At 41.3% G+C, this 11,821-nt stretch overlaps 1 protein-coding gene across 1 annotated transcript; it reads left to right on the top strand.

Moving 5' to 3' along the window:
* The first annotated feature begins 9,183 nt into the window (after positions 1–9,183).
* On the top strand, positions 9,184–9,573 carry LOC136381510 (endogenous retrovirus group K member 113 Pro protein-like). The gene has a single exon (XM_066350227.1). The coding sequence runs from the start codon at positions 9,184–9,186 to the stop codon at positions 9,571–9,573; it is 390 nt and encodes a 129-aa protein (XP_066206324.1).
* Positions 9,574–11,821: the final 2,248 nt, after the last annotated feature.

Raw genomic sequence — 11,821 nt, 5'->3', positions numbered from 1 at the left:
TGGACTTTAAAACAAAGGATATAGTAAGAGATAAAGAAAGCCACTACATAATGATAAAGGGAGTAATCCAACAGGAAGATATAACTATTATAAATATCTATGCACCTAATATAGGAGCACCCAAATATATAAAACAGACTTTGATGGATTTAAAGGGCGAGATCAATAGCAATACTATAATAGTAGGGGATTTCAATACCCCACTAACATCACTAGATAGATCCTCAAGAAAGAAAATTAACAAAGAAACAGCAGACTTATTGGAAACACTAGATCAACTCGATTTAATAGATATCTTCAGAACCTTTCACCCTAAAGCAGCAGAATATACATTCTTTTCAAGTGCTCATGGTACATTCTCTAGGATAGACCACATGTTAGGGCACAAAAGGGCTCTCAACAAATTTAAGAAGACTGAAATCATATCAAGCACTTTCTCCGATCACAACGGCATAAAACTAGAAATGAATCACAGCAGAAAAGCTCAAAAATTCTCAAACACATGGAAACTAAATAGCAGGGTGTTAAATAATGAATGGATTAAGAATGAGATCAAAGAAGAAATAAAGAAATTCATAGAAACGAATGACAATGAGCATACAACAACTCAAAATTTATGGGACACAGCAAAAGCAGTGCTGAGAGGGAAGTTCATAGCACTACAGGCACACTTTCAGAAGCTAGAAAAAGCTCAAATAAACAACTTAACCCTGCATCTAAAAGAATTAGAAAAAGAACAGCAAGTAAAGCCCAAATGTAGTAGAAGGAAGGAAATAATAAAGATCAGAGCAGAAATAAATGACATAGAGGCTAAAGAAACAATACAGAGGATCAATGAAACTAGGAGCTGGTTCTTTGAAAAGGTAAACAAGATTGATGAACCTTTAAGTAGACTCACCAAGAAAAAGAGAGAGAGGACTCAAATAAATAAAATTAGAAATGAGAGAGGAGAAATAACAACTGACACAACAGAAATACAAAATATTGTAAGAAAATACTATGAAGAACTGTATGCCAAAAAACTAGACAACCTAGATGAAATGGACAAATTCCTTGAAACATACAATCTTCCAAAAATCAATCTGGAAGAATCAGAAAACTTAAACAGACCGATTACACCAAAGGAGATCGAAACAGTTATCAAAAAACTCCCAACAAAGAAAAGTCCGGGGCCCGATGGCTTCACAACGGAATTCTACCAAATATTCAAAGAAGAACTAACTCCTATCCTTCTCAAACTATTTCAAAAAATTCAAGAGGAAGGAAGACTTCCAAACTCCTTTTATGAGGCGAGCATAATTCTGATTCCAAAACCAGGCAAAGACAACACAAAGAAAGAAAATTATAGGCCAATATCTCTGATGAATATAGATGCTAAAATCCTCAACAAAATATTAGCAAACCGGATCCAACAATATATGGAAAAAATCATACACCATGATCAAGTGGGATTTATTCTGGGGAGGCAAGGCTGGTACAATATTCGTAAATCAATCAATGTGATCCATCACATAAACAAAAAGAAGGGGAAAAACCATATGATAATTTCAATAGATGCAGAAAAAGCATTTGATAAAATCCAGCACCCATTCATGATCAAAACTCTCAGCAAAGTGGGAATACAGGGAACATACCTCAACACGATAAAAGCCATCTATGAGAAACCCACAGCCAACATCATACTCAATGGGAAAAAATTAAAAGCAATCCCCTTAAGATCAGGAACAAGGCAGGGGTGCCCCCTTTCACCACTCTTATTTAACATAGTCCTGGAAGTCCTAGCCACAGCAATCAGACAAGAAGAAGAAATAAAAGGCATTCAAGTTGGAAAAGAAGAAGTAAAACTATCATTATTTGCAGATGATATGATATTGTATATAGAAAACCCTAAAGTCTCAGTCAAAAAACTACTGGACCTGATAAATAAATTCAACAAAGTGGCAGGATATAAAATCAATACTCAGAAATCAGAAGCATTTTTATACACCAACAATGAACAGTCAGAAAGAGAAATTAAGGAAACAATCCCTTTCACAATTACAACCAAAAAAATAAAGTACCTAGGAGTAAACTTAACCAAGGAGACTAAAGACTTGTACTCGGAAAATTACAAAGCATTGATAAAAGAAATCAAGGAAGATACAAACAAGTGGAAGCATATACCGTGCTCATGGTTAGGAAGAATAAACATCATTAAAATGTCTATATTACCCAAAGCAATTTATAAATTCAATGCAATACCAATTAAAATACCAATGACATACTTCAAAGATATAGAACACATATTCCAAAAATTTATATGGAACCAAAAAAGGACACGAATAGCCTCAGCAATCTTAAAAAAGAAGAATAAAGTGGGAGGTATCACACTTCCTGATATCAAGTTATACTACAAGGCCATTGTACTCAAAACAGCCTGGTACTGGCATAAGAACAGGCATATAGATCAATGGGACAGAACAGAGAACCCAGAAATAAACCCACAGTTCTATGGACAACTGATATTTGACAAAGGAGGTAAGGAAATACAATGGAGTAAAGACAGCCTCTTTAACAAATGGTGTTGGGAAAATTGGACAGCTACCTGCAAAAAAATGAAACTAGATCACCAGCTTACACCACTCACAAAAATAAACTCAAAATGGATAAAAGACTTGAATGTAGGCCGTGAAACCATAAGCATCTTAGAAGAAAACATAGGCAGTAAGCTCTCCGACATCTCTCAGAGCAATATATTTGCTGATTTATCTCCACGGGGAAGTGAAATAAAAGACAGGATAAACAAATGGGACTATATCAAACTAAAAAGCTTTTGCACAGCTAAAGACAACAAGAACAGAATAAAAAGACAAACTACACAATGGGAGAACATATTTGACAATACGTCTGATAAGGGGTTAATAACCAAAATTTATAAAGAACTTGTAAAACTCAACACCAGGAAGACAAACAACCCAATCCAAAAATGGGCAAAAGAGATGAATAGACACTTCTCCAAAGAGGACATACAGATGGCCAATAGGCATATGAAAAAATGCTCAACATCACTAATCATTAGAGAAATGCAAATTAAAACCACAATGAGATATCACCTTACACCAGTCAGAATGGCGCTTATCAACAAAACAACACAGAATAAGTGCTGGAGAGGATGTGGAGAAAAGGGAACCCTCCTGCACTGCTGGTGGGAATGCAGACTGGTGCAGCCACTGTGGAAAACAGTATGGAGATTCCTCAAAAAACTGAAAATCGAACTGCCTTTTGACCCAGCTATCCCACTTTTAGGAATATACCCCAAGGACACCATAGAACGGCTCGAAAAGGAGAAATGCACCCGCATGTTTGTGGCAGCATTGTTCACAATAGCGAAGATCTGGAAACAGCCCAAGTGTCCATCAGAGGACGAGTGGATTAAAAAACTTTGGTACATATATACTATGGAATACTACTCAGCCATAAGAAATTATGACATCGGATCATTTACAATAACATGAATGGACCTTGATAACATTATACGGAGTGAAATAAGTAAATCAGAAAAAAAACTGAGATGAATCCATACATAGAAGGGACATAAAAATGAGACTCAGAGACATGAACAAGAATGTGATGGCAACAGCGGCGGGGGGTTGGGGGAGGGGGGATGGGGTGAAGAAGGAGAGAGGGGTTAGGGGAGGGGAGGGGCACAAAGAAAACCAGATAGAAGGTGACAGAAGACAATTTAACTTTGCGGGAGGGGTATACAGCACAATCAAATGTCAAAATAATCTAGAGAGATTTTCTCTTAACATATGTACCCTGATTTATCAATGTCACTGCATTAAATTTAAAAAAAAAAAAGAAAAAAAAATAAATAAATAAATAAAATAAAATGAAAAAATAAATGTTTTTAAGTGGAAGATACATAATTTATAATTACAAATTTCCTAGAGTAAAGGTCCTAAGTATTGTCAGTGGAAATCAGATTCTTTCCAAAGTTGTGAGAAAAGCATTTCAAGGTCTCACAGATAAGAGGATGTGAGCAATTGTGGCAAGAGTTATTAGAGCAAAAAAAAAGAACTGCCCCCAGGTGCCTGATGTCTCAGCCACAACCAGGTGGCTCAGCTAGTCTCACTGCTGAAAAATTCCTGGGCCTAGTGAGCAAAAGGGACCACCAGCAGGGTCAGGGTCCAGAACTGCAATGCCATCACCCTGGGCTCCCACAGCGCAGCAGAGTCTCTGTGTACGGCCGTACCATGTCCCCATCTTATAGGCACCATGCTGTGGCCTACACTGCTGCCAGGCCCATGCGGCTGCCTACCAGATCAAGCACACAAATGAATGAGCTTAACCTCTGACCTTTGTTAAGCTTTGATTATATTAAATTGGATTTAAGAAGGAGCATGCTTTCTTTCAAACTAACTAAACTTTCTAATTCTTTATGGGCTTGTGCTGGGCCCTCCCCTGTCCACTCTTTTTCCTGTTTTCCAGGGTTTTGTGGCCTTATCCTATCTCGTCTTTTCAAAGATTTTCCCTGGCTAGACTTCTCCCCTTCATGGTTGTTGGGCAGATAAAATATATTATGCTCACTTTGTTAAAGATGGCGCTGCCCACATGAAAGCCCGCTGCCCAGGTGATTGGGATGGGCATGATTGTATTAATGCGTGTTGGGGGCGAGCTGTGGGCAGGCAGGATCTTTGTACCTGGGGCTTGGTTTTAGGACTAGGCTTTTCCCACCCTTTTTGATGTGGGGTGGTACAATCCCACTATGCCTCAGATAAGTGACTTTGTATCAGAGACTTCCTTACTTGTATATTGGATTAAAGGTTTTGATTTCTACACTATAAAGTGGGGGGAAAACTGGGAGCTTGCTCTCTTGGTTCCTGAGATTAGCATTAGAGGAAAGAGCAGAGAGGAGAGCACAGTAAGGCCACGTGGAGGAGAGGAGAGGTAGCCAAGATGGCGGAGTGCTGAAAGAGAAGCCAGTTAGTGCAGAGTTTGTGTAGAGAGAAGAAGATAGGGAACAAAGAAGAATGAGGCTAATGAGCTAGAAATCTTTGATTCTAGGAAACTCGGATAAGTCAGTAGCTTTGTGAGCACTGAATGTGAGTGGGTTTGGAGCCCAGTGTGTGTTTTTACTTGCTCTCTGGGTGCAAGCTAGGATTAAAGATAATGGCCCACCAGTTCGTGGCTCTGTTGTTTCTTTGCCGACTATCAGAATCCAATGCGAACCTGCACGGGCCAGGCAGCTGTGATGGTGGCCCTGGCTACTGGCTTTTACATTACAGTAAGTAAGTACTTAGTTATTAGTAAAGGAAGAGAGTAAATGGAATCAGACTTTAAGCCTGATTAACTAGGAAGCTGAATCAGATGTTAAATCTGATTGACTAAGAAGAGGCAACTTCCCAGATTTCCAAGGGGACAGCTGCATCCTCACCAAATGGATGCTAATCTCCAAGTAGGCAAAAAGAACCAGCTTTTCAGTTTCCCTGGGGAACCACAGGCCTGTTAGCTGAGATTACTGGGGGGGGGGGGGGGGATTCCTTTGCTGAGGTATGTACAGTAGAATGTACCCAAGATGGCACAGGGGCAGGTAAGCAAATGTGCAGTAGAAGACAGATGACTAAGCAGAACTTTGAGGCATGAATCAAAGGTTTCTAGCTCACCAGACTTATTCACCTCTGTTCCCCATCTCTTCCTTCTCCCTGCACAAACTCTGCGCAAACTGGCTTCTCACTCAACACTCCACCATCTTGGCTGCTTCTCCTGGCCTCGTCTGCTCTCTGCTCTAATGCTAATCTCAGGAACCAAGAGAGCAAGCTCCTGTTCTGTTCTCATTTTATAGTGTAGAAATCAAAACCTTTAATCCAATATACAAAATAGGGAAGTCTATAATACAAAGTCACTTATCTGAGACATGATGGGATTGTACCACCCCACATCAAAACGGGTGGGAAAGGCTTAGTCCCAAAACCAAGCCCCAGGCTACAAGGATCCTGCCTGCCCATAGCCTGCCCCCAACACACATTAATATCATCTGGGCAACAGCTTCCATGTGGGCAGTGCCATCTTTAACAAAGTGAATATAATATATTTCATCTGCCCAACAGTAACATAAGGAAAAAAAGATCAGGTGCCTACAGTCAGAAAAAAACCTTTCTAAAGTTTAGTTAAACTTTAGGGGAACATTAGACTAACTTGCTCAATAATAAATAATAATACAGAGCTTTTATAATTAAAATAGTTTGTGTTTGCTATATGAATAGATAGATAATTTTCAACCCAGGTTTCCAAGCAAATAGAGCCTGAGGCCAAAGCTTATAGCTTAGGAGATATTTAAGAATGTAACTGAAAGGAAACAAGTAAAGATAAAGGAAAGTGAGGCAGAATCTATTTAAGGATGTTCTTTACTGAAATAGGCTCAGTCTCATGGTATTTGTTTAGAGATATTAACTGAAATACTGCCCTTGGGAATAATCCAATTGGAAGAAAAGAAATTATTTACTCATCAGTTCCTTTGATCTCCAATTTTTCATTAATTTTCCTGCCCTTCTGTTTGGCATCACCTGACTTCCTCTGGCAGAGAGAAGAGATCACAGAAAGCCAGGGCTCACAAAAGTCCAACAAAAAAAGAGCATATGGACAGCAATCTCTTGTGGTCAGTTAGTGCCATGAGATTCCTCAGTTTGTAGCAGCGGGAGCTACAGCCAAAGCCAGATTTCGCTCTGAGCACACTGTCTCCTTAGCAGCAACACAAAACACACCATTACTGAGACAGCCCCAGGTGGCATCTGAGATAAACGGAGAAAAGAAGGAGGTGCAATAGTGGTGAATTTATTTTTACACTGTAAAACAATAAATTCTAAACAGATTAAAAAATCTAAATACAAAAGTTGTAACTACTGAAATAAAACATGGGTCATTTCTTTGTTTTCATGAAGAAGAGAAAATTATTTGCTGTTGCTTTAATACAGAGAAAAACAAGAGAAAATATTAATGAATTTTACTACATTATAAAAATACCTCAAACCTGTTACATGACCAAAAAAAATAAGCAAAACAAAAAAATAAGTAATATTAAGCAAAACAAAATTAGCTTTCACAGATGAAAGTCTTTTTATTTTATTTTTTTAAATATTTTATTGCATTTATTAGGGTTGTGTTGGTTAAATAAGTTTGTAAATATGATATATATGTTTGCTCGCTTATAGTTTGCATTGGGGGCTGGGCAATGCCAGATATAGTGGTCAGTGAGGCTGCAGGTCCCCTTCCTGATTGGGAGGGGCCATTGTCTTGTTAATGTTTACTGGAAGGGAGATTCTGCCCCCACCACAAAGAGATGCAGTATAATTTCTTCTTTCTCCCCACCCTGATCTTTTGCCCTCTGTGAGAAAAGCAGGTTTTCTGCTTTTCCCTTGGCTTTTCTTGTGGCTTGTCTGTCTTTGTGAGACATTAATAAACAGAATAGCTCACTATCCTCCAACTCCACCGTTTTTTTACCATGGGCCCAAATTTAATAAGAACCTGCATGTGAATGGCCACGATGGCAGCAGCAGCCCCTGGTCTTACAGGTTGGAAAGTTTTGTCAAGGAAAGAATGCATTATGTCATTACTATCTGTATGGCCAGGGGACACCAACGTGGCAATTCACTTGCAGGTTCTCATTGAATTTGGCCCTGCACGCCCTATTGAAGAGTAGGCAAGTTGAAGTCTGTGAAGAGGATCTCTGTACTTACTGGGAGATTCTCTCTGGTTTCAATCCCTGGATTGAGGACATGCCCCTCTGGGACCCAGATACTTGGGCCCGAGCTCTCTGATGTGTTCGTTTGGCCGAGGTACATGAAGGACAAACCTTCCCTCTTGGCCTCACTCCTGCCTTATTAGCAATACATGCCTGCTTGGCTGGTGCTCCTGCTGGGGACCCTCTGCTGGTCCCTAAGGTCTTACAGGCTACTCCTGTTTTCAGAGGAACCCCTACCTCTGTATTTTCCTCCCCCTGTAGAGAAAGAATAGGGTTAGGCCACCGAGTTTGATGGACTTGCAGCCGAGCATGCAGAAACAAAACTAGATACATTAGAAACCACGCCATCAGCTCCACCACCCAAAGAAGCAGAAGTCGCTACTTCTGCATTCCCTGCCGGGGCTCTCTGCCCATCCCAGCCTCTCAGATGCCATTTTCTACCCCAGTTTTAATTTCAACATGTGTTCCTGCTACAGACCCATGGGCCAGCCTATATGCCCCCATATGTCAGCAAAGAGATATTTCCCATGCGGCTTCAGGACTAGAGCCCCTTCACCTTTTCCTGGTCAATATTAACCTTAACACCGCATGACTGCAAGCTTGGTATCCACATGACCAAAAACCAGTCGTAACTCTCAGAAAAGCTATCCAGGAAGATGGCCTTCATTCTCCCTATGTTCAGCAATTACTTGAAAATATCAGTATTGATTTAAATTGTCCCCATGATTGGAAAACATTAGCCCAAGCAGTCCTTACCATGGGAGACTTAATTCAGTGGAAAGCTTTATACAACGAGCAATGTGAAATAATAGATGAAAAAAATCAAAGGGCTAGTATTAACCTCCCCCTGGAAGCCCTCAAAGGAGAAGGGCAATTTGCCTCCCCCAGCGTACAGGCTACAGGACCCCCTCAGTATTTTGATCAAGTGCGCCTATGTGCCACTAGAGCCTTTACGCAAACTAAAGCTCATGGAATGTCCTCAAAGCTTTCCAAATTGCTTCAGGGTCCCAATGAACCCTTTTCAGAATTTCTAGGAAGGGTCCAAGAAGCTGTAAAGCGTAAAGTTATACACGGTGATGCGGCCGATGCTCTAACTAAAGAATTGGTGTGGGAAGGCGCCAATGGAGAGTGTAGACAGGCAACAGGGCCAATTAGAGCTGCGCCCCTAGATGATTGGGTCCTTGCCTGCCGAGATGCGGGCAGCAACTCAGCGGCGGCCCTCGCTACCTGTCTTGCAGCCCAGTTAAGCATTTCCCATGGGGGGGGGGGCAAAAGACACAAGGATCCTGCTTTGAATGTAAGGGCATAGAACATTTTGCACACTAGTGCCCTAACAGGAAAGAAAAGAATGATAAAAAACCATCTTCTGTGTGCCCCTGTTGTAAAAAGGGATTTCACTGGAAGCGAGATTGTCGCTCAACCACCATCATGGATGGAAAGCCCCTGGAGCCTTTAAACGGGAAATGGGGCAGCTCTCAGCCCCGCCCATAAGAAAGCAACTCCACACGGGAGTCTATTGGACCTTACCCTTAACCCAGAATAAGGCTTTTCTAACTCTGGGAGTAGAGGGCCATCCCATCCTTGGGCTCATAGATTCTGGTGCTGATGTTTCTGTAATCAGAGAGGAAGATAAAAAGAAAGGCTGGGCCATGTGGCCCAGACCTTTTGTACAAGGAGTTAGTGGAGTACAACTGGCCCAACAAGCCATCCGGCCACTCCATTGGACAGATCCTGATGGGGTGACTGGAGTTTTCAGTCCTTTATTTATGACTGAATTGCCACATACACTTTGGGAATGGGATGTGCTGTCTTTACTCCGTGTCTCTATTCCCAGCCAGCCCCCTCAATTCTAAAGGCCACTGCTCAATTAAAAACTCCAGAACCCATCAAACTTACATGCAATACTGACCAACCAATTTGGGTTGAGCAGTGGCCATTAACAGCTTCTAAATTAAAAGAATTACACAAACTAGTTCAGCAACAATGAGAAGCCAAACATATTGAGCCTTCCACTAGTCCTCATAAATCACCTGTTTTTGTAATTCAGAAAAAGGCATCCGGAAAATGGAGATTCCTTCATGATTTAAGGGTTATTAACAAGCACATGGCAAAGATGGGCACTTTACAACCAGGCTTGCCACATCCCTCTGCGGTGCCACAGGCTGCCCATATTAATATTTTAGACATCAAAGATAGTTTTTTCTCAATCTCCTTCCATCTGGAGGACAAGCCTTATTATGCTTTTACTGTGCCTTCTATTAATCATGACCTTCCAGCTCAAAGGTATCAACGGGCAGTCCTACCACAAGGCATAAAAAATAGCCCCACCATTTGCCAGTACTATGTAAGCATGGCAATGCAGCCATTACAGGAACGGTGCGTCATCTACCATTATATGGACGACATATTAATAGCTCATGTCGATCCTATGATCTTAGAAGAATGTTACCAGAAGCTCTTAACTAATCTGAATGCCATTCGGCTCTCGGTAGCACCAGAGAAAGTACAGACCTTGCTGCCTTTTACTTTCTTAGGGTACCGCATAGGGGAAGAAATAACACCTATTTCCCCTATGCTCGCAATCACTCAATAATGCTCTTTACATGAATTACAAGAGCTATGCAGCCAAATAAACTGGATAAGTGGATACCTATCTATTTCTACTGCTGAATTAGACCCCCTATTCTCCCTCCTTGAGGGCGACATAGAGCCTACTAGCATCTACCATCTAACTACAGCAGCAAACAGGTTATAGCAAATATCAACACTGCTATTGGCTCTGTGTCAACAGCTAGATTAGAACCTGATCAGCCAATGTCAGCTATTATCCTAGCCACAAAAGGCAATCCTACCAGTTTCCTGTTTCAAAACAAACCCCTTTATTGGTTACATTTAGCATATAGTCAGCTATCTAAAATCACCCCCAGCAAGACTGCAATCTGCATTTTTGGCCGGAAGCTGCGGCAAGTTTGTGTCACCTTGTATGGCCAAGAGCCTGATGTACTTATTCTGCCAATTCCTCTTGACCATATTCAATTTTTCTTAGCCAATGATTTAGAAATGCAGACAATGTTAGCTAACTATACTGGACAAGTAAACAATCACCTCCCCAACGATCGACTCTTACAGACCCTACAAAGAGTCCCCCTACAAACCACCCCTCATTTGTATCCAGCATCTACCCCTCTTCCTCACAGCATGCTTGTGTTTACAGATGCCAGCCAGTCCTATTGTGGAATAGTGTTCAAAGCACAAACAGAAGGCACTAAATTCCACAAATTTAGCTATGCGGGACCCATACAAGTAGGTGAACTACTAGCCATTTACTATGTGCTACACCTTTGGCAACATGGCCCCCTTAACATTTTTTCAGATAGTGCTTATGCAGTACAAACATAAGGCCTCGCCCATTCCACTTTCTGGCCCAAGCAGACATTACTAAATAGGGCTCTCAGCCAGCTTAAAGAACTGTTAGAGGAGTGTCAACACACTTGGTATATTCAGCATCTTCACTCCCATTCTGGCTTGCCTGGCCTCCTAGTGGCAGGCAACACACATGTTGATCGTCTAGTTTTAACAGTCTCCCCTATTGAGCAGACAACTTCATGCCCGTTTTCATGTCTGCCCATTCTCTCAAATCTCTCTTTCCCCGTCTCACTCACACAACCTGCAAATGCTTTGTTTGTGTATGTAAACAGTGCAGGCCCTTACTACCCTTAGGCCCCCTACAATCTCAGGGTATCAACCCTCAAGGCTTACAGCCTAACGCTGTGTGACAAATAGACGTACTCATGTCCCCCAATTTGACAAACACCACTATGTACACGTAGCAATAGATATCTTCTCCAGAGCCATCTTGGCCATGGCCCTAGCAGGAGAAAAAACTACACATGCAATTCGTGCTCTTCAACAGGCCATGCTTTGCCTTGGTGTACCTTGGGAAATTAAAACTGATAATGGGCCCTCTTATACCAGCAGCCAATTTACAGTCTTTTGTTCCCAATGGCAAATCACACACCACCATGGCATTTCTTATGATCCCCAAGGACAAGCTGTTGTAGAATGGCGACACAGAGACATCAAGATTCAAATTCAAGGCCT

The sequence above is a fragment of the Saccopteryx leptura genome, chromosome 9 (genome assembly GCF_036850995.1).
Source record: "Saccopteryx leptura isolate mSacLep1 chromosome 9, mSacLep1_pri_phased_curated, whole genome shotgun sequence".
Lineage (NCBI taxonomy): Eukaryota > Metazoa > Chordata > Mammalia > Chiroptera > Emballonuridae > Saccopteryx > Saccopteryx leptura.
This window is presented reverse-complemented; position numbering and strand designations above follow the sequence as displayed.

What these genes read in the sequence shown, in the direction of transcription:
- LOC136381510 (XM_066350227.1), top strand. Translation starts at nt 9,184, where the DNA reads ATGGGGCAGCTCTCAGCCCCGCCCATAAGAAAGCAACTCCACACGGGA.